Source organism: Bos grunniens, chromosome 1 (genome assembly GCF_055505025.1).
Source record: "Bos grunniens cultivar Pamir isolate PY7600 chromosome 1, Bosgru_T2T1.0, whole genome shotgun sequence".
Taxonomy (NCBI): domain Eukaryota; kingdom Metazoa; phylum Chordata; class Mammalia; order Artiodactyla; family Bovidae; genus Bos; species Bos grunniens.
The window spans coordinates 21,762,487-21,780,850 of NC_141165.1; the positions used below are offsets into that span (position 1 = coordinate 21,762,487).

General features: G+C 36.7%; 1 protein-coding gene across 13 annotated transcripts in view; it reads right to left on the reverse strand.

Moving 5' to 3' along the window:
• Nucleotides 1-18,364, reverse strand: part of TOPBP1 (DNA topoisomerase II binding protein 1) — a 73,018-nt gene that overhangs the window by 19,510 nt on the left and 35,144 nt on the right. For 9 of the 13 annotated variants that reach the window (XR_015132136.1, XR_015132141.1, XM_086315961.1 and 6 more), the window contains 13 exons: nt 18,035-18,246; nt 16,068-16,354; nt 13,618-13,791; nt 13,410-13,519; nt 10,939-11,062; nt 10,237-10,383; nt 10,017-10,119; nt 8,175-8,367; nt 5,817-6,037; nt 4,748-4,914; nt 4,392-4,503; nt 1,922-2,085; nt 1,292-1,429 (listed from right to left, as the gene is read on the reverse strand). Coding sequence is in view for 10 of the 13 variants with exons in the window: in XM_086315961.1 (XP_086172087.1) it covers nt 1,292-1,429; nt 1,922-2,085; nt 4,392-4,503; nt 4,748-4,914; nt 5,817-6,037; nt 8,175-8,367; nt 10,017-10,119; nt 10,237-10,383; nt 10,939-11,062; nt 13,410-13,519; nt 13,618-13,791; nt 16,068-16,354; nt 18,035-18,246 (2,152 nt within the window). In the remaining 3 variants the exon portion in view is untranslated. Of the gene's footprint in view, nt 1-1,291; nt 1,430-1,921; nt 2,086-4,391; nt 4,504-4,747; nt 4,915-5,816; nt 6,038-6,189; nt 7,356-8,174; nt 8,368-10,016; nt 10,120-10,236; nt 10,384-10,938; nt 11,063-13,409; nt 13,520-13,617; nt 13,792-16,067; nt 16,355-18,034; nt 18,247-18,364 lie in introns of those variants that run through there. The other 4 variants (XM_086315972.1, XM_086315994.1, XR_015132155.1 and 1 more) reach the window with 3 other exon arrangements.

The following is an 18,364-nucleotide window of genomic DNA, read 5'->3' on the forward strand; positions in this document are numbered from 1 at the left end:
AGCACGCCAGGCGCATCTGGTCTCCACTAGGTCCATTAACTAATTTGAGAGTTTGCTCAAATTCATGTCCTTTGAGTCAGTAATACTATCTAACCATAGCTTACTAGTCTACATTAAACATGCTCATAACACAGAAGTCTTTAGTTGGGCAAAATCAGCTAACACAGAGTCAATTTTATAATAAAGTAGTTGAATATCTCATGTAATTCACTGAATACTATACAGAAAAACAGAATGGCTGTATCAGTTGTTTACTGCCCCCACGATCATGTGGCTCACTGGGCGCAGTGCTTGCTGCTATAGCCCAGCATCACCAGAGAGTACTGCATTGTATAATGCTAGCCTGGAAAAAGACCAACATTCAAAATTTGAAATATGCTTTTCACTGAATGTGTATCACTTTTGTAGCATCATAAAGTCAAACCACTGCAAGTCGAGGAGGTCTATATGTATTATAATTTTAAAGTTGTGATGAACATAAACAATATTTCAAGTTGCAAACATAATGCAAGCAAAAATATCTCATTTTTGGGACTTCCCTGGTGGTTCAGTGGTTAAGAACCTGCCTTATAATGCAGGGGATGCAAGTCTGATCCCTGCTGGAGATCCCACATGCTGCAAAACAACTAAACCCACGCTGCAACGACTGAGCCTGAAAGCCATTACTAGAGACCTCGTGCGCCACGAGGAAAGACCCCATGTGAGGCAGTGAAGATCCTGTACGCTGCAAGTAAGACTCAACAAAGCCAAATAAAAAAATACATTAAAAAAAATACCTGATTTCTGTGGGGAACGTCACAGCACTGTTAACAGTGTTGTGATTTGTTGCCTAGACTTATATAATGAAGGAAATGCAAACTTTCAATTAGAGGTTTGTAAAAATAAAGATGTATTTTTCCCATCAAGTGTACAGCCTTTCTGAATCTGATCTATAAACTCCTTTGATATATGATTTGATAATCTGTGGACCCCAAGTTGAAAACTCCTGAAGCTAGAGGCTGAAAAGATTCTTTGGAAGAAATATAGTATGGGTCACATTTTACACATATAAATGATTTTTAAGAGCGCCATCAACACTAAATATATATTACTGTTGATCACAATTAGAAGAATTAGGAATCACACTAAGCTCAATTTAGAATGCCCAAATTAAGTATATCAATCAAAGAATAAAAGACAAATAGAACTATTCTTACTTTGTAATACAGGTTATCTATTAAAAATTAAAATCTGGACTAGTCATGACATCAAATGCCATTTATACTACCCACATAATTATATATATTAATACCTCAGTAATGCCTGATTCTTGTCTTTGCTGGATTTTTTTCCTCCATCTCATTGCTGCAAGTGCTAGTTTTCGTTGCTGTACATTGATTCCAGTCAAAACATCAAGTATGGAACTACTTCCCCACTCATAGTCTTCTTCCTAGAGAATTAGTTCAACAAACTTTTGAATTTCTACAATTCGTCCTCAAAGAGTCCCCAATCTAGTAAGAGCTACAAGCTACACATTTTGTTCCTTTAAATACAGAGAGTACTAAACAAGCATCAATTTATGAGCATGGAGGAAATGTAGATTAATTTGCCTTCATATGAAAGTCATGTACATCTAGCTTCATCTTAGCAACTGGTAATATTTAGATTACTGGGCTTTACCTACTATAAGATGAAAGTCACAGAAGGACATGGTCTCGGAGGAGGTATATATTAACAGTTTGATTACTAGTCTATACAAGAGAGATCCCTGAGGTTATCTTGATTGAAAACTTCAAAAACTACATGATAGATATTATTGCGATGGTCAGTTACAAACCAAAATATTTCAAATAACTAGCTTAATATTTTATGTGCTGGAATCAATTATTAAGACATTTAATTTTAAAGAAAAATGACCCTTCACGTTAATTTGCATACACACCGACATGAAGCGCCCAGCAGTCCTGCAAGCTTCAAGGTAGGAGCGATGGAGTACCCACTTTCCTGCTGCCACGGAGGCTAAATACTTCTCATTGCGAAGTGGATGCCCCACAACAATGTGTGTACAGCTGGGATCAAAGCACTGCTTCTCAATCACTGATCCACCTTAATTAGAGAAAAATCGATACTTTATTGATTCGTAACCTTTTCTGAGGGAAAATGTACCTCAACTATGCAGTGGTGGTGGTGTAGTCGCTAAGTCGTCGACTCTTGCAACCCCACGGACTGGAGCCCGCCAGGCTCCTCTGCCCCTGGGATTTTCTAGGCAAGAGTACTGAAGTGGACTGCCATTTCCTTCTCCAGGGGATCTTCCCGACCCAGGAATCGAGCCCAGGAATGCAGAGAAGTTATTTATAAATGAACTGCATTAAATAAACAAAACCCCGGACAATTACTTTACATGCGTATTTTTATAAAATGTTTACTCAAAATTTCCTGCTTCTCTGAAATTGGTTACAATTAAGATAAAAAAAAGAAAATGAATACAAACAAGAGCAACAAACTGCAAGTGGTTGCTCTCTTAAGCCTCTCTTAGGTTCACATCTCTTAAGTCTCTTTCAACTACCTTAGCAGTTTTCAAGCACTGAATATGTGTCACCAGGGAGAGGGAGGCCAAAAACGGGCATCTATAGACTAAATACAGAAAAAAAAATTTTTGTCCTGCTTTTAGTGGAAATAAGGTCAGTAGACCAACACAGAAGCTCAGGAGGAAAACACACACTAGGTAAATAGAGATGAAGGAGATGGTGAGAGCTGATCCCTCTTCTCAGATATGTAAGAAAGAAGTCTGACTTTGAGGAAAGAAGGCCTAAGTAAATGAAAGCATATGTAAAGCATGCTTTTATTTCTATTTTAGAGGTTAGGCAGTGTGGTACCAAGGACTTCTTGAGATTTTTAACAAAACAATGGAACTCTACTCATGCTTTACAGATGACTTTAATAATTAAGAGCGGCAATACTTTTGAGCACTTACTATACAAGTCAGGGAGTTTAAAGTATTGACGCATTTAATCATCACTATTCTATGAATATTCTATTATGTACAATTTACATATGAGGACACAGGTATAGAGTAACTAACCCAGGATCACAGTGACTAAAGAACAATAAGGTAAAAATTCCATTATTAGTATCAATATCTAATTCTACGTAATGAATTTATTATAACCCAGACAACAGGCGAACTTATTTATGTACATCAGTTGGCCACGGCTGCTTCGTTTATACAATGATGGGACTCTCTGCAGTCTAGTATCAAAAACCCTCTAGTCACAGACTCCCAGTTCAGCAATCTGCCCTCATCTGCCTCTGCTCTCTTCTAGACAAGTCTCTGCTAGCTGCATAGTTTACAGAGATGGAACACTCTACGGAAGACACACACTTGAAAGTGCTCCATTTGGTAGCTCTAGGTAACGCTTAGCAATTCTGACTTATCTCCATCTAATTTATTGTATGACTGGGAAACAAATGTTCCACATGAGTGAAGTTTCCAAAACATACAGCTTCTTAAGTACACAACTGTATCTGAAAGAAATCTTAAAAAAAAAAAAAAAACTTAAAAGGAGTTTTAAGTTTGTCCCACAAACTTAAAAGGAGAGCACTAAAGGACCTTTAATCTTTTCTTGATGATTCAGGGCCACTATTAAAAACAATCATTATTTCTTAATGTTTCTCTAGGTCAAGTTGTCATATTAAGTTCTATAAGGCTGCTTTGTCCAATACAGTAGCTCCTAGTCACATGGGGCTATTGAACACCTGAAGCACAGCTACTCCCTATTGAGATGTTGAGATGTGCTGTACATGTAAAATATATCCCAGATTTCAAACTTAGTAAGAAAACAGGCAAATTATCTCACTGATATTTTATACTAATTACATGTTGAATAAAATATTTTAAATATATTTTGCATATACTAATAAAGTAAATATTAAATAAAGTACACATATAAATAAAATACATAGGTAAAATTAATTTCACCTGCTTCATTTTACTTTTTAAAGTAGTTGTTAGGAAGTTTACCTTTCTAGTATGCTGCTTCCAGAATGGTCAGGAAGAGCTTGACAACCAGTAGAATAAGAACATCACAGCAGGAGGAGCTCCTGTCTGGATATCAGTGTACCTTCAACTTCATGAAAATGTAGTTTTTAACTATATAATTCCTTTGATTTTGTCCAGAGTTTCAACAATGAACATTCAAAGTAGGATAAGATTCTTACACCTGAATGATGGGATTCACTTTAAATCTTTAAATCCTATGACTTAAGTTCTACTGCTGACAGGCTGTATGGCCTGAGACAAGTTATTCATCTTTCTAATCTCAATTTCTACAGCTTAAAAATGGTAATCAATAGTTAGCTACATTTGACTTCCAAATAAGGTTACATTTTCGACATAAGTAAGATACTTGTACCTAGTTTTTCAATCAGATGACAATAATCAATACGTTCTTGAGGATTCAGAGATGACAACTGAAATATGTACTGTTTTTTTAAGTCTTCATGAGTCTCCTCTATTGTTATAATCTGGAATGGAAAAGTTTATTTTAGAAAAAAATTAACATCAAAACAGCTCTCAAGTCTATGGTTCTTTTACAGTAACATTTTACTTAGTTTTCTGAGTCATCAAATGCAGAAATGATTATAATAAAGTACAAAGAAATAAAGTTTTCAACATATGACAAAACCTTGATATTGATATCAAAAAATTCTGAATGTAGCGTAACAGCAATATCCAAAAGTTTTATCACCATACTAAGGATAAACAAACCTTTTCTCTAGGGTGTGGAGCCACAGGTGGGTTGGCTAGGGGGAAGGCAATACTGGGGGCTTGAGGCGTAGGGATCAGGTGGCTGTCTTTCACTGGAGCTTCCAGTTCTTCAGAGATCGGGTGTTTTGGGGCTCCGGTCACACATACGTTCCCAGGATCACAGACAGCTGAGGGCAATAAAATGCTACAGTGTGATGTTATCCAAATATGACTAAGAAGAAAGTCTGGGAAATATTCTCATCTGTCTTAACCAAGATGAAATTAAACAGAAATTCTAGAATGTAAAATGTACATGCAAAAGAAGTAGCCTATTTCTAGAGCTTATAAATGAATGCAATTAAAATGGCAAATGGTGTTATCTGTGTGCTTCTCTCTTTAAATACCACACCTTCATCAGTAAAATGTAAATCAGATTTTAAAAATGAGAGCAATTCTATGAGAAAATCAGAAGCAGAGATAAATCTATACATCTAGTATAGAGAAATACTCATGTGATCAGAAAGAGAAAGAGGGGGGGAAAGATGACCAATGATGAGAAACAGGAAGCATTTTGTTTTCAAGGTAAAGTCCAAGGAAGAAAAATATAGGGAATTCAGAAAGAAACTCATACAGCTCTAAAGAAATGTAGGTAAATGCTAGGTGGAGTTAAGACTTAAATGAACAAGATGATTGAGAGAAAAATCAAGCATTAACTACACAAATGCAAAAAGAACTGGAAAAATGTCTGGGGGAAAAAATGCCTAATCCTTAACTTCCAAATTTAATCAAAATACATATTTCAATTTATGATGCCTATGTGGCTAAGTCACTTCAGTCGTGTCTGACTCTCTGCAACCCCATGGACTGTAGCCTGCCAGGCTCCTCTGTCCATGGAATTCTTCCAACCAGAGTATGATAAATTACATCAATTTATAATTATTTATCTGACTTCCAAGTTTAAGCCCAAATATATCTATTAAGTTTTTGTTGGCATGTACAATTCAGAGAACCACGAAGTGCTTATCTATTTATTTTCAAGAAGTCAACATGTACTTAATACAAACAATTAAATAGATTTCTTTCTCATTACCCTGTTCAGCAATTTCTGAATCATGTAAAGGCTCCTGGAAAGGAGAATCCTCCAGTTTTTTAACATCAACCTGAAGCTCAGAGTATTGTGTGGGACAACTAGGCCACTGCAAATTGCTGGCAAGTCTTGCTCTCTCCTCCCTGGCTGTAGGGTCATCCCAAATGATCTGTTCATTTTGGGAGGGCTCTGTGTTGACATCAGGTACTGTTTGACGAGACTGCCTAAGGAACAGAAGTCACAATTTTAATAACAGATAGCCATAACAAAATCCGTCCTCATAACTTCTGTTAAGTTAGACTGCAAATTGGTGGTTCACCTTTAAATGTCCACCATCTAGCACCCAGTAAGCAACTTGAAAATACTTATTCAATAATTGAACTTAGGGAAATTTTTATTTAAAAATTTTTTTTCCCAGAACTTATGTTTTACCTAGAAAATAAAGCACATTGAATCTCAACTTCAGAGGGTAAGTTTACTGTAGGAAATTTTAAAAAATTCCAAAATGATTACAGCATTTAGAAAAGGGACTTTTCTCAATTATATAGGCTTAGGGAAACATGTTTAGAAACCTGGTTATTTTGCTGACCATTCACAGGTTGTATTTTTAATCACTGGAAACAATAACTGTAATTAAACAATAACTATAATTACGTAGGAAGTGTACTTAGTATCTATAGGCTGCTTTTAAGGAAGGTTTTTTGGTTACTAACAACCAAACCTCTCAGAGTCTAAGGTAAGCCAGCTTTATAGAGAACTAGAGTGAAACATGTTTTCAGTTCAGTTCAGTCCAGTCCCTCCGTCGTGTCTGACTCTTTGCAACCCCATGAATTACAGCATGCCAGGCTTCCCTGTCCATCACCAACTCCCAGAGTTCACTCAAACTCATGTCCATCGAGTCAGTGATGCCATCCAACCATCTCATCCTCTGCCATTCCCTTCTCCTCCTGCCCCTGATCCCTCCTAGCATCAGAGTCTTTTCCAATGAGTCAACTCTTCGCATGAGGTGGCCAAAGTATGAGTTTCAACTTCAGCATCAGTCCTTTCAGTGAACACCAGGACTGATCTCCTTTAGAATGGATTGATTGGATCTCCTTGCAGTTCAAGGGATTCTCAAGAGTCTTCTCCAACACCACAGTTCAAAAGCATCAATTCTTCGGCGTTCAGCCTTCTTCACAGTCCAACTCTCACATCCATACATGACCACTGGAAAAACCATAGCCTTGACTAGATGGACCTTTGTTGGCAAAGTAATGTCTCTGCTTTTCAATATACTATCTAGGTTGGTCGTAACTTTCCTTCCAAGGAGTAAGCGTCTTTTAATTTCATGGCTGCAGTCACCATCTGCAGTGATTTTGGAGCCCCCCAAAATAAAGTCTGACACTGTTTCCACTGTTTCCCCATCTATTTTCCATGAAGTGATGGGACCAGATGCCATGATCTTAGTTTTCTGAATATTGAGCTTTAAGCCAACTTTTCCACTCTCCTCTTTCACTTTCATCAAGAGGCTTTTTAGTTCCTCTTTATGGTGTACCAATTTCACTGAAAAGTAAAAAGAATTCCAATACCTGCCTTCAATGTGTATACTGAATATTTCAATGTATATACATAAAGAATTATTAATAAAAATAATTTGCTAAAGCTGATGGCACTCCTAAAGTGTTCATTTGCCTCAAATACAAGGAAGATGGCCTTTTACTCTCAGAATATATTTACTTACTGACTTTGGCACAAGATTTAGGCTCTCTAAAATGTAAAATATGACCTGAGGTGTATTAAATAGAAAATCATTTTTGCTCCGTACTCAGCTAAAGAAACAGCCTCATGAAACATACAGTTAATATAGATAAATGCATATTTCAATTAATCAATTCAAGATATAAGTCCATTAACCTTCATCGTATTTTTCTATTAAGGAAAAGATGAAGTTATTTCTATTGAACTTAAATCACATCACACTAAGATCTGTAATCACCTTCCCTAGAAGATAAGAGTTATAAAGAGAATACAAAATAACATATAATCCAATAAGAAAACTGCCTAAATTTATATATGTATATACACATACACATGCACTTACTGTCTAATAGCAATATTATTTAAGTCTAATCCACAGAACAGAGAGGACTACCATTCAATCCATTTCAAACAAGGCAAACTGGATCTTAAATCATGTCTTTCTCAGGGGAGGTAATAAAATGTATTAATCATGCCTCAGTGGAAGCAGTTCCTTGGTATGGAACACACCTCTGCTTCCTATTCCCAAATAAGAATTCTGGAGTTGCATGAAATGAAAGAAGGATAAGTTAACAAGGAAGGGAGGAAGGAAAAGCTATTCTGCCATCAGTGACAGGGACAGACCTCAGTGCCTCTAGGACTCTACTTCGTCCACTGCGGGCAGAGCGGGTGCTGTCAGGAGTTGAAGAGGTACTGTTACAACCACTTCTTGAGAGGGAAGTCCTCTGCCCTTGGGGTTTCACTATTGAAGTTGCAGACATTATCTCCTGAAGCTGCTTTTGAAAGTTCTCTCTCATCTCCAAAGTCTGTGTTAGAGCTTGAAACAAACAAAAATATACCAATCAAGGTAAGTTTCTCTTTAGCACACCTTATTCATATTAACTATTTTGTCTAGATTTAGTTGAACACAGATTTATTGACTTGACATCTGCTGAATATTTACTATAGGCTACAGTACTGTACTAAGACTATGAATACTGCAGAACCAAGACATAAAGGCAGCCCTTACTATGGAGACAGAATAGGAAATAATCAGGAAGCCCTCTGCAGACACTGTGCTGAGACGCGTGGTCATCATCCCTCTGCAGATACCCTGCCAGTTTCTGATCCTCTCACGCTCTGTACCACACCCTGACATACATTACAGTCATTTATGATTTTCCCTTATGGTCCCTGAAAACACAGACCACAACATGTTTATCTTTGGTTTCTTTATAGACTAAATATTGAAGTAGGTACTAAATAAACATTTTTGGAATGAACAGAGTGGGACTAACTAAACAGGTAAATCATAGGGAATGCTCTGGTAGGGTAAAGAAAATAGAAAATACTGATCCATTAAATCCATTAAAGAGAGGACACCTAGAGCTTTAACGTTACTCATGGCTGCACCACTCTTTGTAATAGCAAGACAAGAGAAATAACCAACATGCCCATCAACAAGGAACTGGCTAAACAAAGTGAGCCATTCATACTATGAATACTATACAGTTGCCAAAAAAGGGAAAAAGACTGAAGAAGCTCCTTATGTCCTAATATGACACTCCACAAGTTGAACTGTTAAATAACAATATCAATATCAAAGTATAAAACAATATATATAGTAGTTTAATATTTATATATTTTTTTAAATGAGGGAAGGAGAAAACATGTTTATAATTGTACACTCATAAAACAGCTCTGGAAGAAATCATAAGACAATAACATCAGAGGACTTCTCTGGTGGTACAGTGGATAGGAGTTCCCCTCCAATGCAGGGAACACGGGTGGGATGCCTGGTCTGGGAAGTTCCCCCGTGCTGCAGAGCAAGCACATGTGTTGTAACTACTACACCCGTACTCTAGAGCCTCACGTGCCTGCCTCAACTACCGGAGCCTGAGCACTCTAGGGCCTTCGAGCTACTAAGTAGCTACTCCACAGCTACTGAGCTCCTGTGCCTAGAATCTGTGTTTCACAACAAGATAAGCCACTACAATAAAGCCTGTGCACCGCAACTAGAGAAAGCCTGCCCATGGCAACGAAGACCCAGCACAACCAAAAATAAACAAATAACATCAGAAAGATAAAGAGAAACTCTTTACACCTCCTTCTGTACCTTTAAAACCTTTAAATACCATGTGAATTTATGTTAAAATACATTGTGCATATAATGAAACTTTTCGAATCAAAGGACCAATTTTTGAAAAATTACCATCTCTACCTATGTTTATTGAATACAGCTGTGTCACACTAACTGTAGAATACCTAGTTTCACACATTTTACAGGTTTCACACTTTATCACTCAAAGCTTTGCTATTAATTAATGATTGGCATGGAATCTCAATTCAATCCTCAAATATTAATATATGCTTTACTTCTATTTAGTAACATAGAAGATAACTTTATTTGTTCATCTGATGCAAAGGAAGCCCTCAGTATGAAAGATACACATTTATAAATTTTGTTTGTAATTTAAAATATTTTACCTCCTTTAGAGTCATTCCTCCCATTTCCATTTGATGTTGTTAGTTCTTTATTACTGGTGGTCATATTGTCTATATCATTTTCTTCTAGAGGCATATGATCTGGCTATTGAAGGAGAAAAATTACAGTTTCTCAAACCAAGCCCTGTATAAGGCTTCACAGCAATATATGACTGTACATTCAGCTTAAAGAGGGGGTAAATGTATCATCTGTATCGTTTACCTCATCATCCCTCATTGCAGAGCCAGCTGAAAGTAGTCGGTTATTACAGAGTCGGCCATCTTGCACTGCACTGATGTCCAAGCTCATTTTGGGATTATAAGTATGTGGATAAAGAGATTCGGGAAGATGTTTATACTCCTGGGCACACTGTAATACAATGGTGTGCTTTAAAACAGGACTAAAAAAATTTTAGTAACTAAAAGATGTTAAGGAATTCTAAGATGGCAAAAGTTCACAAAATTAAAGTTTTGAAAAGTAGTTGACTTTAAAATTCCATTATACAAGTAACAATTTGTCCTCACTTTTAAATGTCCTGCCCACTAAAGTATGAAATCTAATTCTATTTCTATGCTTTTGCCAAAGTATCAATCACATTTCAGGGAATACCCAGAAGGAAAATTGAAGAAGAAGAAAGAAAAGAAACTGTATTGGCATGCTAAATTAATTCTCCTCAAAGCATTACAAACTTTTCTTTCATGTCATTTTTAACTAGCAAAAAGAATCAGAGACAATCTGAAAGAATACCCATTAAAGATTTACTAAGCATTTAAGGATTAAAGACCTTAAGTTTCTGATGCCAAAGAAAGGAAATGTGCAATTAAATAAGGTTATCAAACTTGTTTATGTACAGAGAAATGGATTTGTGCCTTGAAGTACTGTTTATGTTTTCATTTAACAGAAAGGCGAGGGGAGTATGCTTACCTCTAAAAGCCAGTGCTCTGAAACAATGTGTACTCCTCTTTCTTTTACAGATTTATACTCCCGATTAGTGTCATTTGGTCGTCCTTGATAGATGAAATGAGTCACTGTCTCATCAAAACTCCACCTAAAACAATCAAACCCACAAAAGCCTGAATACCTGAGAGAGATAACGACATTAGTTTATCATTGTTCTCTATAAACAGAATACCCAAAACCTTTCAGGAACCAGAGTAAGCAAAAACACTAAATGATAGACTCCACTTTCACTGTTAAATTTTATACGCATATCTCTCAATATATAAATGCAGAGAGAGACGCAGAAAGATATTCTTTAAAACATCTTCTATAATATCACTTCATACGGGTGATATAACGATAAAGATATTTTCCAGTTAAGTATCCAACCTATCCTCCAGCTGCTGGCAGCCACTAGTCACTGTACATTCACTCTGTGCCCATAATATTGTGTACTCTACACAGCATTATCCATCCATTTCTCACAACAATTCTAGAACACTGTATTATTTTATCCATTTAATAGATAAGCAAACTGAAGGACATGATTAAGTAACATACTCAGTGAATAAGAGGTAGAGCCAATTTTGACTTCAAAATGCACTCTTAGCTATTACACTGTGCTCCCGATTTCTTCCCATTTAATATTTCCTTAACCTAGTTTGCTAAATGTGAACAACTCATGGTAGTCATATTACCAACAGAAATCCTGTTTATGGTATCTGAGTCTCCATATCTATTTCAGTCTTCCAGCTATCACATTTGAAGTGCTCTATGTATGCAAAAATATAAATACTCCATTCCCCTCTGTGTTATCAGACAAAGCCATTTACATATTTAATGTATATTCTATTACTATGTACCTTCTACTGACTTTAATTATAAAAGTTAGATTTATGAAATCCATTTTAGTAGAAGGAATGTTGTATAAATATCTGTAATAAAAAGGGAGTGCTATATCTGATGTGTCAGGAAGATCTGGTCTAGATTTTAACTGTCAGCAGGTGGGAGACAGTATCACTGATCTCTTTGGTGCGTATGGAAGGGAACATCTGGAACAGCAGCACTTGAGAGCCAATTACCCAATGAACACATACATACTGTAACCTCTGCATAATAAGAGTTCTTTCCTCTCATTAATTATCAAGTCTCAGAAATTTACTTCAGGAATATACCTAATGCAAATTCCAAAGTAATGCCACTGAGTATTAAATTCTATTTAGGGATTTCAGCAATGTATTTTTTTTTTATATTGAGAAGACTGGGGCATTTTATTTATTTTGGCTGTCTGGTGTGGCTTGTGGGATCTTAGTTCCCTGACCAGGGATAGAACCTGGCCCCCCAGCAGTGGAAGTGCAGAATCCTAACCTGTGGACCCACCAGGAATTCCCAGGACTGGCATTTTAAATCTTATAAAAACACAATTCCTATATGCGTTTTTTAAATCTTACATAAGTCTACATCTAAACAGAATCCCCATGGACACATTCAATTTTTAGGGCTCTTAGGGCTACTGTGAGAATGGTATGAGATAATACTTGCCTCATATTGAGCACTCAGCAACCAGGTAAGAACAATATATAGACAATACAAATAATAGTTATAAGTAAGAAAGCTTTACTCTTCTACAATAGATGAATGAAACACTAAGGTGCCTATAATCACACAAATATATTTTATTTTTCCATTCTCCTGATTTAATTTCTCTATCAAAAAGATAACTGAAATGACTTACCAAAAGGGAAAGATAAAGCTAATCATATTCCTCAAACTGTTTGTTAATTGTAAACCAATCATTATGCTAACTATGAACTGCTGAAAACAAGTGATCAAGAAAGCGAGTACCACAGACAATGAAGGAATATGATCAACTCAGCACTGGCTGGAATAGGCAAGGGTCTCTCAATCCCTGACACTGATGCCATTTGTGCTAGGGACCTGTCTCTAGATGGGCTGTCAGGTTGAGAGTGGTTATCTATGCCTCCAAAGTAAAAACGATAGGCATTAAACATCCTCAAAAAGACCATTTTAATTCAGGAGTGCTGCAGCACTTAGCAGTACTCACAGAAGGGCTCTAATTTGAAAATCACTAAGAAACATGCTTAAAATCTCCGACCTAAATGTATTAAAAAACTCCTTGAAGACAAGGATTTTTTTTCTAGACTGTACTCATTCACGGATCCCAGATTTTTAGAAATAGTGTCACAAAGTATGTTCTCATATATTTGTTAAATATGCCCTAAAAACATACATGTAAGAGTGAATTGATATGGGAGAGGGTATCTTAAAAGGATGAGGTAAATTAAATCAAAATTGGATTTTGTAGATATTATGATAAACTATTAATAAAAGGCAAAATAATGCTTTTTTTTTTTTTAAATAGATGCTCACAACAGCTTTAGGTTTCCCTATAAATTGAGTTCATATCACCACCAAAAAAAATGCGTGCCAACTACCTGTAGTCTGCACCTAGAGAGGCCGCAATCCCATTTAGTTCACTCTGCTTCTTACTGAGTTTCTTACTAACACACACCACAACATTCTCAAGTGGCTTCGGAGCATCTTCCTGCCCACGGAAAATAAAAGAAACAGATCAATCATTATTATTTCAAATGTTTTTTTTTTTAATCTAAAACTTCCTTTTAATAAGAGATATAATTCCACCTTTTCTGAATGGGCATCCTTCAGTTGAGGGCTGGCAGAAAGAGCAACAGCATTTCGAGAGCTATTTGCCAAAGCAAGTTTCAGGTTTTTGACGATGACTTCTGAGAGTGGTGTACTCAGTTTCCTTTTCTGCTGGCTGGGACCTCCTGGAGTTTCCAAGGCTGCGAGAGCATCCTGTGTATATGGAGGAGGAGGAGGAGGAGGAGGAGGAGGAGGAAGGAAGTGAGGAAAAGGAAGAGAAAAGGAGAGAAAGAAGAGGGCAGACAGAGGTAAACAGAAAAAGGAAAGGGGAAAAAAGAGGTAAAGAGAGAAGGGGAATAATCCTCAGTATTAACTGGATTATAGCTTTAACCTACTCCAGCTTTCCTCCAAACAACAATAAAAAGAATGAAGTATTATCTGTATCTATATAGATAATGAAGAAAACAGTTCCATACTGTCCAACAAACTGGTTCAAAGAGACCAAGCAGCTTAATACATTTTCAGTAGTATTTTACCACATTTGTCTGATCTTACAGTTGAAATGGCTCAGACGGTAAAGCATCTGCCTACAATGCAGGAGACCTGGGCTCGATCCCTGGGTCAGGAAGATCTCCTGGAGAAGGAAATGGCAACCCACTCCAGTATTCTTGCTTGGAAAATCCCACGGACAGAGGAGCCTGGTAGGCTACAGTCCATGGGGTCGCAAAGAGTTGGATACGACTGAGCGACTTCACTTCACAGTTGAAATTGGTTAAAATGATACAAAAAAAACAAAATAAAACAAACAAGTAAACAAGCAAAAAACACAGAAGGAAACAAGTAAGCAAGGATGGATATAAACTAGACATGAACAATAAGGAGGATTAAAAAGTCATATTGAGCTGAGGATTATGAAAAATCTTCAAAGGTACAAAATATATGCCTATTCCCAAGCCACCCCAATTCCCACGTGAGCCCTAGTCACTGCTGTTCAGGACTTGTGCTCATTCTCTTTCCCATCTGAATAGTATTCCATATACACAGCAGAAAGTATTTAGCCAGTGCTCAAGTGATGAATATTAACCTTGAACACACACAATTTGCACAGGTAAAGGAAACCATGTAAGCAAAATGCATGCACCAACACTGATACATTCTCATGAGCAAAGCATCAGTGTTTCACCACGTACTAGAGAGCAGAGTAGATAATCAGATTTTTCTTTTTTGCCCATCTGTTACATTAATTTAAAGACCACTGAGTACAAGGTGAAGTACTATTTTATATATCACAAGAGAGAGACACTGCTAAACACATTATGACTGAACAATAAAACCTTTAAATGTGCTTTATACCTTCACTGAGACTATTTCAGAACCATCAGTTTTTCACTGTAAAGTAGAAGAATGGTCTCAACAAACAGAAATATTTCTACTATCTTGCCTATTATTATTCCATTTACTATTCAAAGAATATTACTAGCTTTGAGACCTTAGAAATCATCTAGATATGCTCCATAATTTTACAGATGGGGATAATGAAACACAAAGAAGTTGACTTGCCTTAAAAGGCAGTAAGAGGCAAAGCAGAGGCCTGATTTTAGATCTCACAATTCCCAAACCAGTGCTTTCCCTCTACTTTTCACAGCATAAGTAGTGTTACAGTAAAAATATTACTTCAGAAGAAATCTGATCAAAGATTTAGCTTGGAGAAAACTGTCCCAGGTCAATTTATGTTTATTTTCTGAAGATGAACAACTTGCAAACTTTAAGTCTGCTCCAAAACATACTATGAGTAAAACCACACAATAATTTTGCAAAGGTTCATGGATAAAAAAAATCATGGTTCGCACAGCTATTTGAAAGGCCAAGAACTACTAAAGGAATAGTGAAGAAAATTATCTTTGGGGAATGAAAGAAAACTATCTGAGAAGGCTGAATTAAACCTTCATTTGTGAATGCATTTTTTAGACAGGGAGCCATATTCCAATGCTCAGAAGATCAAAGAAAGATGCACACTTAACTCATCTTTTTAGGGCAAATGACTGAAAGGTAAAGAGATAACATTTTCAGAAAGTGCACTGGGTGTATTCCTAGAATCAAAACCTAAGTCCAATGTGTCTATGTAATTGTACAGTTTATGAAACTATTTATCACACAATTTCACTTGATTCTTACAGTAAGTGTGTAAGTTTTCAGTGATATTATCCTCTTTGTACAAAAGATAGAACTGATGCTCAAATATATTAAACAATCTGCGAATCATACCATTCACAACAGACACAGAACTTGAACCCAGATGTCCTGATTTCACACCATATATATCTCTAGCTGTTACCTCAACGCTGGGTATACATAGGGACTCATTATCACGAATCTATTTGCCAATATTTCTGAAGTTACTACTACAAACTAAGTGATGGAGAACTTGGTGCTTTAACTTTATGAACTATAAAACTGTTATCTCCAGAACCATTTTCTATAAGCCTCACCTTCACATCAAAGGAAGGCTTGAACAGTTTGTCCTTGGACAGAAACTTTGACGGCGTATCCAGGTGTAATGAGGGCTCCTTCTGAAGTGACTGTCCTGGGGAAGGGGAGACTGAAGCCTGTCCGGAGTGCTGTGACATCACCGTGCGGAAAGCTTTACTCTGAAAGCGGTTCATATCTAAAGGTGTAACGGCTGTTTTTCTCTGAGTTTCCAGATGTGTTACAGGATGCTCTGGAGTATCTGGATTTAGATTCACCTCATTTGTTGTTTCAGTTTCCAAACTTTGTTCTAGAGATTTAAAATGAAAAGAAACAAATATGAGCCACTGATGTCATTTTCTTGTCTCTAAAGAGGCATACAAGAAGTGATGTTTTTATCTTCCTATTAGTTTTCATGTGAATTCTTAAGTACACTTCACACCACAAAGCTATAAACTTACTTTCAAAGAAATAAACCAGACATTAAAATATATGTTGAGTTAGACAAGCAAATCAACTGAAATAATGAATGAAATTAGATTTCCTGTTTCATCTTGTTATAACTTAAAATATTCTCAATAAACCTCATAATTTGCCCAAAATTATATAAGCAAATGCCAAAGAATGCGATACTGGAGAAGACATTTGAGAGTCCCTTGAAGATCAAACCAGTCAATCCTAAAGGAAATCAACCCTAAATATTCATTGGAAGGACTAATGCTGAAGCTGAAGCTCCAATACTTTGGCCACCTGATGTGAAGAGCTGACTCACTGGAAAGACAGAAGACAAAAGAAGAGGGTGGCAGAGGATGAGATGGTTAGGTAGCATCATTGACTCAATGGATATAAGCTTAAGCAAACTCTGGCAGACAGTGAAGGTCAGGGAGGCCTGGTGTGCTGGGTCCATGGGGTCACAAAGAGTCAGACATGACTTAGTGATTGAACAAGAAGTTAATATCATCTTGGTCAATGGCAGAGTAAAAAGAAAATCCCAATTATATGTACTCAGAGTTAACAACTACAGTCAAATTTTTGAAAAGTTCTTAATGAGATTTTAATATGACCTAAACATTACTTCGCCTCAGTTGTAAAATTCCCAGTTTATCTAGAGAAAAGTAATAAGTAATAGCTTTGAGAGGTGTTCCCAAGGTTCCCTAAAGTGTGACCTGGGATGCCCTCATGTTATATAAGAGAGGCTACTGTGTCCTCCCATTCTGCCTCCTACCATTTTTCAACATTTATCAAGAACACTTACTAGATGGCTGCTCCATGCCAGGTCCAATCTAGACAATGAAAATATATAATTTACAAGATGCATGTACTCCTTGCCTTTTCAGAGCTTATGGCTGAGCAGGGAAACAGGAAAGTAAACTGGAATGGTAACACTGGGATAAGAGCTACAAAAGAGGCATGGTGTTATGGCAAGACAAGGCCATACTTATAAATTAAGGAAGGTTTTTCCAGGGAAAGTGATATCCAAGCTGGGAGCTGAAAGACAAGGAGGAACAAGCAAGCACAAGGCGGGCAAGAGATAACATGCAGAAGTCCAGGAACAGACTGGAATAGAATAAAATGCATAGACAGGAAAAACTAAAATAGGAATAGACAGCACTTTACTCACAGAAGGAACAGTAAATGGGATCCAAGCTCACATCTTTAGATTCAAACACTGAGACCCTCGAACACTCCCATACTGTTTGTACCTTCTAGCTTTCAGATTGTGCCTACACTTGATAGTACAATTATAAATTAAACATTTCTGCTATGAACGTACTTATATTGCTCACCCCTCTCCCCAATAATGGGTGCCCAACAGTGGCTCATGTTAAAGGGAGAAATCTTAATGAACTGTCTGAAAAACAAGTTTTAGCACATTCATATACCAGAAACTGTGGGGTCACAAACAGTCAGACACGACTTAGCAACTGAACAACAATCCCAGAAACCAAACTGTAAAAATATATATAAAATGACAAACAAAAATATTAACCTTCTTTAGATGAATTTTCAATCAGGAAATGGTTTTCATTTGCTCTCTTTCCCAATCTAGCAGACTCTAACAGCCAAGCTATGGTGACTGCTGGTAAATTCCACTTCTTGGCAGCTTCATATTTAGAACCACCTGGCTCTTTCAAAACAAGATGTGTACTGGCAAACATGCCTTTCTTTGCATTGGACTTGCGAACGAAGTATTCTTGAACACTGAAAGTTACATTTTAAAAAAAAGCAAATGGTCATATGCATAATAGTTGGCAAAGAATGACATTTCTAATACAATGGTGTTGTCAGAGTTCTAAGTAAAGAAAATACATTAAAAGTT